The sequence below is a fragment of the Nanorana parkeri genome, unplaced genomic scaffold, assembly GCF_000935625.1.
Source record: "Nanorana parkeri isolate BGI_ZX_2015 unplaced genomic scaffold, ASM93562v1 scaffold55, whole genome shotgun sequence".
Classification (NCBI taxonomy): Eukaryota; Metazoa; Chordata; class Amphibia; order Anura; family Dicroglossidae; genus Nanorana; species Nanorana parkeri.
This window is the reverse complement of record NW_017306323.1, coordinates 1,127,330-1,140,222: the sequence shown is the minus strand read 5'-3', so window position 1 is coordinate 1,140,222 and position 12,893 is coordinate 1,127,330. Positions and strand designations below refer to the sequence as shown.

General features: G+C 41.9%; 1 protein-coding gene across 1 annotated transcript in view; it reads left to right on the top strand.

Annotated features, from left to right (window-relative positions):
• Window positions 1-12,893, top strand: part of FAM214A (family with sequence similarity 214 member A) — a 58,026-nt gene that overhangs the window by 24,435 nt on the left and 20,698 nt on the right. Inside the window, exons 2-3 of the mRNA XM_018576066.1 lie at window positions 11,046-11,230; window positions 12,195-12,397. Coding sequence (XP_018431568.1) covers window positions 11,046-11,230; window positions 12,195-12,397 — 388 coding nt within the window. The remainder of the gene's footprint in view (window positions 1-11,045; window positions 11,231-12,194; window positions 12,398-12,893) is intronic.

Sequence of the window (12,893 nt, the reverse complement as noted above, 5' to 3'; positions counted from 1 at the left end):
TATATATATAAATTTTTTTTTTCTTAGCTGCCCTTTGACCATTCAGTATATGCTCTATGTTGCTCCAGTACACATTCTGATAGTAAACAACAGCTCCTGTTGCTGTAGAATATGTGAATTCTAGAGCGAGCACGTCTCACAAATCCTCTGTTTAGCATCGAGTGTTAATATACAACAACTAGTTAATTTCCAGGGGACATGTTAGGACGGCTTATGTTATTTCTCATCCTTTCCGTAACGCACTGTTTTTCATTCCCAGATCCTCTTTGGTGCTAACAGTGTGTTTTACTTGGTAAATACCTCTGGGAATAAAATGATTGGATGAGTGGATTAATTACTTTGCTACCAATCCATCTTTAGTATCTGCAATTATTAGACTTGAAGTCTGACTGCACTCTAATCTGCTGGGGAATTAGTGCAGCCTTTGAGGTTAATACCTCTCTGCCCTGTTTTTTAACTAATTTCCCTTCTGAGTGGTACATGCATCACCCTTATTTTCCCTTTCCGTTGTCTATCAGGTTATTCCTGTGTAAGGTTTCTATTAGAGCTGCAGCTAACTATTATTTTCAAAAATCAATTAGTTAGCCAATTTAGTTCGATTTAGTCGGATAAAAAATGAAATAAATTTTTTTTTAAATGGCTTCAGTGATGGGACTACTAGTTTGTATTGAGATTGCAGTCTATCACAGGAGCAAGCTTGGAGCGGTGGAAGTAAAAAAGAAAAAAAAAAGTGTGGTGTGCAATATAGTGAAATGAAAAGTGTATGAATGGCATGGACTATAGAGGACTACAACACCCAGCAATAATACATTATACAGCACAATGCAGAATACCACCAGCTATAGAGGTATACAACAAATCCCAGCAATAGTACATTATAGCTGGTGACATTCTGCATTGCGCTGTATAATGTACTATTGCTGGGATTTGTTGTACTCCTCTATAGCTGGTGGTATTGCGCTGTATAATGTATTATTCCTTGAATTGTAGTCCTCTATACAGCTCAATGCAGAATACCACCAGCTATATAGGAATACAACAAATACCAGCAATACATTATACATACAGTGTACAATGTATTGCTGGGATTTGTATTCCTCTATAGCTGATGGTACATTGTGCTGTATAATATACAGTACAGCAGAATGTACCATCAGCTATAGAGGAATACAAATCCCACTATCCCAGCAATACATTATAGAGCAGCATGTGTGGGAAAGTGCAGGCTTACCTGAGCAGTCTTCCAGCAACTTGTTTCTGAGATCGGTCCTGTCTATCAGCGGCTGTCATCCACCCATACCTGCTCCTCCTTACTTCTTCTCTCCGCGTCTCTGTGCCGATCATGGATGTGGGCGGTGAGCGTGAGGCGGGGAGGAGGTGCGGTGTGTGGATGCGGGCGGGGGGGGTCTGGCAGCGGCGAGCGTGTGGAGGTGTGGCGCGCAGCGTGTGTGGAGCCGTGAACGGCCAACCAATCGGAAGCCGATTAATCGATGAATGAAAAAGTTGACAACTTTTTCAATAATCGATTATAGTCGATTTAGTTGTTGCAGCCCTAGTTTCCATGGATATTGGATAGCATTGGATGTCTGGGCATGATCCAACCTAAATTATTTTTATTTTTTTTCCTCCATGATCATTACATTTAAGTATACCTGTATCCCCATAGAGCTACAGAGGTGAATGAGGGCGTGTTTTAAAAGCTTTAACTGCGCGTTCACAATATGTAACCACTTTAGCATCCATAGTATGGACACAGATTCACTTTAGTTGTATCTATACCTTAAACCTTTATATTTTAGTTTTGAATAGAATTGGGAAAGCATAGAACTCGTCGTGTGTACGTGCTATCCAGGGCTCTGTTAGAGAGGTTTCTCCTCTGTTTTGGGGACAGCTTTTAACCAGATAGGAAGTGTGGGACAACAGGGGAACAGACAATAAACAGCTGACAGGTATCTCTCAAGTTCCCTTTACTTTAACGTAAAACTAAAACTTAAAAAATGACTTTTGCCTGTGTCGCCGTGAGGAGAGATTTCCCCTCACTTCCTGTCCTGGGAACTCCTTACCAGTCATTAAAATAAGGAATCTCTCCAACTGCACCTCCGATGGCAGTAAAACCTGGCAGTCATTCTATTCCTTCCTCACCCTAGCCCCCAAAAATAACTTTGAAAATGAATAACTTTACACTAACCACACCAGATGCAATGGGCTGCACTGGGCAACTTTCCCAGCTAAGTTCTAATGCATAGACAAGTCATATTGTGGACACCAGACAAACTATATCCTCCTGCAAGACTTTTCTGCTAAGCATTGTTGTATGTCCTATCCAGTGAGGGCGAGTACCACAAGTGTTACATGTCCCACTCCTTTAGGAAACACATCACTAGTTGATTGCATGTGATGGGAGATCTTTAAGGGAAACCGTATCTCCTGTTTTGGTATCTATTTATATAATATGTCTGTCTATTTTTATGCACACCTAAAAATGGAATGTCTACACCACACTGTCATGATGTCAGCATTAGAAATACAAGTACTGGATGTTTCCGAAAGTCTTGAGTTTTTCTATAGAAAACCAATTCCTTGTATCTGTCTTCTAAAGCTGAATTTCAAGCAAACCGCTAAATACACATTTTGGAATACATACATAGGACATATTTCTACCTGCCAAAGGATAGCTAGATCTGTATAGCCACTCTTCACTATATACAGAACACCACCAGTTCCCATTTCTTTTAGAAGAGTCTTCTTGTATTTAGCACAGATGAACACAGATAGGCCTAGTGACCCTTGTGGTATTGTTTTTGAGCTATATTAGGAAACATATATGCACCAGGATATAGAAACTCTATGCAGACATTACTGTTCTTCTCTTTTTGAAGTTGTACAATGTATTTCCTGACTGTGGGGTTGAGTAATTTGTGGCTTGAAACTGTTAGGTATACTGAGCCATTTCCCATTCACAGGCTTTGGTTTTGAAAGTAATTTAATAAATTCTTATCTCACAAGAAAGATGTGCAGTTATGTGGGTAATGTTGTTCAAGACCTTACCCCCCTCTAATGTTGGAGAGAATCCCCTGAGCCTGAGAATTGGGGAGCATCTTTGTCTGAGAAATCATTGTTCAGGTAGAACTGCCAACTGGCCAGGTCTACCTGGTCATCCGTACCTCGGCAGACCCTACAGTCTGCCACTGGCCAACTGAGTTGTCATTGTGCCTAGCACAGAGAGAGAGGCACTTTGACAGAACAGCCACCCAGTTGTGGTTGTTAGTCCCCATTCACATCTAGGCGTTTTCTCAAAGGGAATCGAGACAAAACACTTAAGACAAGGAATTCCATTCATTTCTATGGCACCTGTTAACGCCTGAGCGTCTTGTCACATGAAGTTTCCCATTGAAGTCCATGGGACCAAAAAGCATTTGTTGTTGTTATAATTATTATTATTACATAGTATTTATATAGCGCCAACAGTTTGCGCAGCGCTTTACAATGTAAGGAAGACATTACAATACAATTCAAGACAGGATGGTAAGGAGGGCCCTGCCCCTGAGGGCTTACAATCTGAAAGAGGAGGGGGAAATGATACATGAGGAGGTAGCTGTGTGGGAATGAATTATTTGAGAATGTGATGGTTCAGTGGTTGGGTTGAGGTGGGATAGGCTTCCTGTCGTCATAAACATCATCCTAGCAATTATTATTATTGGCAATTATTAGCCAAATTGTCCTGGTGTCTGCACGTGGCAGTAGAAAAAAAAAAAAAACTAGGTGGCCAAAAGTGAATCTCTTCATATCTAGGCTTATTAATCTAGTGGGCAGACAACTGACATTTATATGTGAATGAGTAGTCTTGTGTCCAAACCTACAAACTTGTCTTCATTGTAACCTGGTCTGTGTGTGCTTGGCTTTTATGATCTATATATAGTGACTTGTTAAATGAGTGCTTTGACCTCCCAGCGCCTTTCTCACCTGTATCTGTCAAATCAAGTGTCCTTGTGTACACTATATAAAGAGTCATCTGTTCTGCGACTGAACCTGTTCTGTCTGCCCATGAAGAGCTCTTTATGAGAGAGCTAACTAGCTGTATTCAGCTTGGAGGCAGTGAAACTGTTAACCCATATGCAAGATTTGTGCTTCTGTATACACAGCCCCTAGGGTAACAGATGGGTTAAACAAGTGCATACAGGATTCCCCCCTCCATCCATGAGTGTTTTAGGATTGTGTGCAGTAAGCATAATGTGAGTGAGCTGTGAGTACAATCGTGTTGTGATCTTTACATGAATCATCTAGAATCATCTGGCTATACTACAGAGTTGTCTTTGTAATGCACTTCATCAGAATAAAGTCATGGATTGAACCGTTCCTATATAAAAAAACAAGCTGCCCTGTTTTGCGGTGATATTCATTACTTCTGGGGAAAAAAAGACCTCATACTTGCCTGTCCCGGTGCCGGTTTGTAGACTCCCAAAGGATCTATCCCAACATCCAGCACACTACTGGGTGTGTTGGATGCTGCGTCCCCCGAAGAGCTCTGTGTTACTTTCCACCATGTCCCATAGGGGCAGTGGGAGAAACCACAGAGCACGGGGGTAGTTGAGAGTGTAGATTACCAACACACACAGAACAGGGTTGGACATGAAGATCCTTCCATGGGCTTTGCTCAGCAAACAGAGTAAAGGTTCGTCAAATTGGCATGGGGACAGTTCGCTATACAGAACTTCTTCTTTTCTTTGTTTTTCGGTATAATTTTGTTTATAGCCACAGAGTTGCTTTAAAGGAGAACTATGGGGTCAGGGCTTTTCCCCATAGTTCTTCTTAGGGTAACGGAAGGACACAAACTAGCGTCCTCCCGTTACCCTAAGCTCAGTATACCGTGAGCTACAGCCCAGCTGCGTAAGTGACGGCTGGCTCTGCCTATCTAGAGGCACAGCCAGCTGTACCCGCCCCCGCCCCTGTCCGTTCCGCCCGTCAGCGCTGGCGGATCGGAGCAGGGAGGGGGGAATCCAGCCCCTCCCCTGTCACGGCAGAGAGCCGTGACAGGATCGAGAGGTGAGCAAACGCCGGTATATGTTCGATCTCCTGAGCCGACCTGTGACAGTCTCATTGTCGCAGGTTGGCTAGAACTATGAGGTGAGTGAAAAGCACTCACCTCATAGTTCTCCTTTTTAAAAGATATTTTCACTTTTGCTGTCAGATTTGAGAAAACCTGTGCTATATGTTCATGGCTCCCATTCACACAGCATGCCTATAAATGCCTTTGGGCAGACTGTAAGCTACTCTGAACAATTTAAAAGTGTGTCTTACCTCCTAGAAAGACTAAGGACACACTGAGTTTGCTCTCATTATCCTGCAATGCTTCTATATCTTTAACCCTGTGAAATCTAGTTTCCAACTGAGATCTGTCAGCACAGTACAGACAAGGTTATTTATGGTAAACATTAACTCCCCAGTCGCCTCCTTAACATTACATAGGGCAGGACTTGGATACACCCCAAGGGCCAAGTAGCTAATGCTCCCTAAAAATGACAGCTGGTGCCTAACTTTTGAGGTATTCTCTAGTTTGCAGTGGAGCTGGCTCCTGGATCGGACAGACAGACAGACTCCTGAATTCCATATTATTTTGTCCACCCCTGACATAAGGGCAAACTAGGTAGGATTTTTAATAAGGTAAACCGCACTTAAAAATGAAAGCGGCAATTTTTAAATCTGTGTTTTTAAATCTGTTCTGTGAATAGGAAAATGTAACAAATATAAAGTAGGTGTTACCCAAATTTGCTGCAAAAGTGGAACTACACTTAAAGACTGAGAAAAATACGGAGGCTGCTATTACTGACAACTTCTGCAAGCGGTCTGGCTAACTTGTCAGTAATCTAAAACCAGTATGCACATCTTCTAACTTTTTTTTTTTTTTTTTTCTCTGACCATTCCGAGGTGCATACATGTCCCAAATCCGATCCCCAAAAGGTATTGTAGCCAGAGAGTTGGCATAAAAGCCAGGCAACTAAGATTTTCAAAGGAGGCCCCCCAGTGCCAATCCCCATATTTCTCTTGGGAAAGGATTACTTTGCATGTCCTCTCAGGCCAGCCGAAGGCAGGTGTGAGATGTCAATGCACTAAACATACCTGTGTATGAAGATGTAATAATGTTAGGTTCAAATTTCAGTCAAACTCCAGAAAAAGATCATTTACATCCTGCACTGTGTGTAAATCATTAAAAAGCTGTATGTTCTGTGTCAAGGGTTGCTGCAAAGTGAACAATCTTACCTTGCAGCATGATGGCTCCTACACATAACACTCAGCTTCCAGGCTCTGCAGGGAGTAAGGTCTCCAACATGAGCAGTGAAGTGTTCTAGTCACATCCGCACCTTCTTTTGGTAGTTGCCCAGTCACAAAATGCCTTGTATTTTTCTCAAAGGATACAAGGCGTGCTGTGTATGATGGAAGAGAGATGTCACATCCCCGTCCTCTCTTCTCCAATCACAGAGCTCCCTCTAGTGGCTTACCTGCAAATATCTGTCAAGAGGATGACCATAATATGAATAAGTCAAGAGTGAAATCACTGAAAAGGTACTATATATTTCCTTTAAATTACCAGAGCCAGCAAACTGAAATCCTCTGGGTTTTCGCTACACTTCAACATTAGTATTCAGGTCTGTGGGGAAAAAAAATTACATTATATTTATTTGTTTTATATTCTTGCCATTAGCATTACCACCTAAAGGCAATTGTGGGCCTTGTAGCCTACCAGAATGGTTAGTGTTCACTGACTTTACAGGGCAGCACAGTGATACATGCGTTGTGCTTCGTGAAGTGACCAGGCACTCTGTATGACAGCAGTAGGATTAATACAGCTGTGCGCAAAGCTTTGAGCACTTGTAATGTTGTCATAAAACGGTGTCACGGTTTAATGTGCTTGACGTTATCAAGGTCTCATCTTTATTAGATGTGTTCTCCATGGAGGAAAATATGATTTGGATGCATAATGCTTCTATATGACGTCAATAATGTAACATCATTTTCTGAGATCAATCAGGTCTGTTTTAGAGCTCTTGTAATTACAGGGATGACAAGCTCTTACGGTCTGCTAATGGATTTGGTCACTGCAATTACCTTTCTTACACCCACCAGATTTTTGCTGAATTAAGGCAGGAGGAGTGACTGATCACAGCTCTGCTTCTTGTGGGTTATGCCCAGTGTCCTCCTATTAGGTATAATAGGAGGGTATTGGCACATGATGCTAATCCAAACACCTGGATGCGTTTCCCAACTTTTTTGTCATGGCACCCTCTAAAAGTATGCAAAATCTTGAAGCACCCCAGTCTAAAATGTAAGATTTTAAGGGTGACCCCATGCAGAAACCAAAAAAGTGGGTTTCTGCCTTTACATCAAAAAATCAAGATGCCCCTGCCCCCTTTCACATGGGTCACCCTTTGCATTAGTAGCTCCACTTTTATATCAGAGTCTCTCTCTTTCACATCAGAGTTCCCCTTTTACATCAGGAGCCCCCTTCACAACAGTCCTCATCCTCCCCCCCCCCCTTTTCTGGAGCAGTAGCCCAGGGCAACCAATCAGCTTCTCTCTTAAGGTGCCCATACACTGCTCGATTCTCGTACGAAATCCCGCGATCGTATGAGAATCGAGCAGTGTGAAGTAGTGTTTCTACTGTACGGTCGCACGTCTTCCGTCGAACCAGCATGTTCGAAAACCAGCCGGGAATCGTACGATTCTCGGCTGGTTAGAACGGTGCTCGGAAGACAAATGCTGAACGGGCCGGTGTGCGCACGCGCACACTGCCCGTTCAGCATTGCGGTCATCGGAAGCCCGCCCCTCAGGGGGGCGGGCTTGCGATGATCGAGAGTGCGATCTGCCTGTCCAAGATAGGCAGATCGTACGTTTTTTTAATCCCTTTACAACCATCGCAAGACTAAGGTCTTGCGATGGTTGTACAGTGTATGGCCACCTTTAGTTTGTTCAGTAAAGATTTGAAAATGAAAGAGAAAAGCTGATTGGCTGCCATGCACAGCTGCTCTAGTCCGTCCCCCCCTTGTGTAGCATTACGGGTATAGGGGTCTTGAACACCTAAGACTATTGCAAATCCCTATTAAATGAGACTCTGGATGCGCATTTGATTGCATTTCCATGTGTTTTTTTTGTTTCTGTTTTTTGTTATTTTTAATATATAAAAACCTTCCCCTTCCTACCCAATTGGAGCTGATTTTTCCCCTCCTATGGGCACCGCAACAGAGTATGGGATATTCAAAGGTAAGCAAACACTTTGTTGGTTGACAAAAATGTCAAATGTCACTTTTTTTTTCTTCAAAGTTTCCTCTTTTTTAATAATACACAATTTTTTCTCCTTTTTTTTGACTTGATCCCATTTTTTTTGTTTAAGATCTTCAAAACTATTTGCATCATGGCCGAGCTCATTGCACCGCTTTGGAGATGCTTGGTAGGAATCTGAGAACTAAGATATATGATTGTTTAATTTGATAGTAACATGGCTTTTCATAAACTGGTACAGTGACCTGGAAGCAAATGTTAATGAACAATTTCTAATGAGCATTTCAGTGGTACAGCTCCAAATTAAAGGTGAGGATTACAGTAAAAGGTTTTTTATTTTATACTTTAATCAACCCCCCCACTAAGGTTCTATTTTAATACATAGAATCAGTTTAGACGCACACCGTATGACTCTCAACCCTCAATTTGGAAGGCGTTGCTGGATAGCAGATAGTTGTCATCAGCACACCTCATATCCAAACATACAGCTTCTTTATTTGTCATAATATAGCAAAGGTTTCAGAGCCAACAAAGGACTCCTTCCACAGCCAATAGTCACAGTGTGTGTTTCTACCATGCCTTGCAACACATTTACACACCTTTTTGTTCTGCACTGCGCTGTTTTTTGGTGTGATAATCTAAGTTTTCATGCATTTAGTTTGGCCAATGAAGAATCATTTTCTGCAGTGCCGCCATTGTTGTGGATCTACTTCCCAGATTTCCTTGTGTTGTATTGATTACAACGTCTGCATTGACACCTCTTTTTGCCATTAGAGGCACAAACACTGGATTCATCCAGAAATTGCAAATGGCGAGCAGAGAAGGCAGTTTTGGGTTATGTATAACGAGAACATAATGATTCCTCTCATGCACCCGGATGTCTATAGAAATGTGATTTCAGATCATAGTATCAATATCAACACTGCCACCTTGACTTGATTGAGTAGAAATGCATCAACATGGACTATATGTTCATTTTCATGCGTTGCCATAGACTTTCTGTGGGCCTTCTATCACATAAAAGATGGGCATGCCTCGTGTTATGAAATGCAGCGCATAAATGTGAACGGGCTCTTTGGTGTCAATGTGTTCCTGTGACGCATCTGTTTTGCGTTGCAGGTGCGCTGCAATGTGGAGGTGTAAACGGGGCCCTAATGTTCCTTTTTGTTATCGGATTCCTACCATGATCTGTTTCCCTAATTCTGGGAGATTTACAAGCCATGTGTCCAGGGAACTGTTAAGTGACAGAAAAGTTGGAACAAAAGCTGCATGGTATATGGTAGAGCTGGAGGAATAAGTCCCTCTGTGTAATCTGCGAGCAACATGCCAGCTGCTTCATCCACTGACAACTTGTCTGTTAATTCTTTGTACTAGTTTAGACTGGAGCTCGTACAGTAACAAAGACACCTCTGTAGTTTTGCCTGTGAATTCTTCTGTCTCATAAAGGAACACGCCATTTTGACACCAGTCTTTCCAGCACACAAATATTTTAATAATTTTGAAGAAATATGTTCTGCCAAATGATCAAGCTTGTTTATGTAACAAAAACAGACTGCAGCAGCCAGTACAATTCTGTTTTCACAGATCAGATTTTTTCCTGCTCATGTATTATTTATAAGACGGTTTATTGTGCTAGGAGCCTAAACCCAGATATTTAAAGTGACACTGAACTCGGGAGGTAATTCTTAAAAATGCATTCATGTACTCTAACTATTAACATAAATGTATCTTATTTTTAGTATAACTCAAAATTGAGGCTCAAAATCATCATCTGAGGCCTGATTCACGCCTAGGCGGCACTGTTTTTGCATGTTTCCACGTGCGTTAGAATCATGCGGTTATTTGCGCGTTGTGCACATTTTTATTGCACGTTTTAACCTTCGTACATGAAGCATGTTTTAACTGACAGCTCTTAAAACAATGTGGGCAATGGAAAAACGCGCGTTTAAACGCTCACGAAAATGACATAGGCTGAAGAAAGACACGTCCATCGAGTGCACATGCAACATGCTTCTGCCGCGCGTTTCTGGGCTTTTAACTGCCAAAAGAAGCTTGTGTACCTTTCTGGGCATTTGGCGTTTTCCTGCTCAGGTGTGAACCAGGGCAATTGAAAATCCTGGCATTTCTTGTGTTGGGCTTTTCCAACTGTTCAAAATCTCCTAGGTGTGAACCAGGCCTGAATTGGTGCTGACATTGTCCTTCCTTCTGGAGGTTGACTACTTTTGTTCCCCATGGTCCCTGTGTGTGTTGTGAAGTAGTCACCGCTCCAAGCTCCCTCCTGTGATGGATTACAATCTCACATTTAGTTCACTGATTTGTACTGAGATTGTAGTCCATCACAGGAATGAGCTTGGAGCGGTTCTTATCTGCTCCAGGCAGACTGCTCTCCCACATGCCTACTAGATCAGTGTGAAGGAGTGACCCTGATTCACCCTTTATCATACCCTTGTTTCTGTGCCCATGAAATAAGGAATGTGGTCACTGTGCTGGTTGTTATTGGTAATTTAATTGCATTACTAAACCTGTACTAAACAGTAACGTGCTGGAGTTTATTTCTTGTTTGTGTCGATAAAATAAAACCAGATGTTCCAACCGCTTTAGCACATCTCTGATGCCAGGAACATATTGCAGACTTTCTGGCAGTGGAAAGGTTTTTGAGCGTCGTGGTAATTTTTCATTTGGACGGTTCGGCTTGGTGACTTTAGCAGTGAGATCTCTGTAAATTAGACATGCTCTCTTGACTGATATTTATGCCATCTGCTTTTTACTAGATTCTTTGGATGAATTCTTTGAGTATGAGGCGGAGGACTTCTTGGTGTACCTGGGTCTACTGATTACAGAAGGGCGCACGCCTGAATTTTCGGTAAAAGGCAGAACAGAAGGTCTCCACTGCCCTCCAGCACAGTCTAGTCAGCCTGGACCCAACAAGCATGAATGCAGCGATAAGTTGGCCCCGGTGAGTCATTTTAACCAAATCCCACTCCTATTTGAACAGGCAAATTTCTAATGAGGCCTGCTGACTGTTGCAAGGGATTCCTGTTAAGTAATGGAGAGGAACATTGAAGATGTTGCCCACAATAATCAGGTCACTACTGCCATTTCCTGGAGCAGTTTATCATTGATTGATTAAATTGCTTGGGCAAAACAAAAGAAACATGCCTGTTCTATGCATAAAGTAGAACTGAACCTAAACACATTTTTATAGTTTTGGATAGAGTAAAGGAGGGTTATAACCCATCAGCTTCTTTTTTGCCATTGGGGAGGTTTCCCTTCATGTCCTCTCAGACACGACAGGAAGTGAAAAGGAAATCCCTCCAAAGTTGGGAAAATCCCTAGTGGTCAACAGGGTCACCAGACTTGGTAACACCATTGGAAGATTTCCCATCTTTTTCTTTTTTTATTACAACCAAATGTTTTTTTTTTCCACTTTCAGTTTTTTGTGTAACATGGAGCAAAGGGACTGGCAGTGCATGTGAGTGCTCAGAAAGAAATAGAACATGCAAACACTTTGTATACATGAATACATACATACATACATGACTGGGTGTGTGCTGCAATCTGCTTATTCATTCTGATTATAATCCATGCAGGCTGACTTATGAAATGGTTATATTTATTCCTCCTGCCCGGAGTGGAATAGGTGAAAGGTGACCTGAGGTTTGACAGCTGCTGCCTCATACGCTGCAGATGGGATGCTCTGTGTGAGGTTAAATGGCTGAGAAACAGCAGCCATCAGACTGGTAGCCTTTGATCCTTTGCCTCAACATCGACTGGTTCTTTTTATTGACTTTAATTTGTTCCAGAAATGATCAAGTTTCTTAAGGTCGCCATTAGCACTAAACTGCTTGTAACTGAATGGAAAGTACTTAACACCGTGTTTTAATGCCTTCCTTAAACTTTTTTTTTTTTCTTTTTTCTAGTGTCGTCGGGCTAGAAAAACCCGGTCTGAGGTCACCCTGCTGTGGAAGAATAATATTCCCATCATGGTTGAGGTGATGCTGCTACCAGACTGTTGCTATAGCGATGAAGGCTCAGGCACAGAAGGGAATGATTTAACCGATCCTGCAATGAAACAAGATGCCCTCTTGCTGGAGCGGTGGACCCTGGAGCCGGTTCCCAGACAGTGCGTTTCCTTTTCCTTTACAGTCCTTTGCTAACATAAACTATTTACAAGTGTGCACTGGCTTCTTTGTTTCTGTGTATTGGATTGTTCTTGTGTTGTGGTGCCAAGTGCTGCCACAGGCCTTGAAATGATTACAAATGCAGAAAGAAAGAATTTACTGTCGTAAATACCCATTTTAGTTATTTTATCAATAAGCCATGAGAGCATAATCTGTCTAAATAAACTTCAACACAACTTGTATTTGGTTTCCAGCTTCTTCTCAGGTTCTAATGGAGTTGCGTTACCACGTGACTAATTACAAGAATCTGTTCTATAGTGAATGAGGTGACCAGGGAGAGATTACAGAAGCATGGATTTTTTTTTCTATTTAAAGGCATATGCCACATTTTCCACAAAAATGTATAAATACATGCGCATTAATAAAATAAATTTGCATCTATACATCTTCTTTTTTTTTTTTTTTTTTCCTTCAAAGAATTGAACCCCTAATCATGGG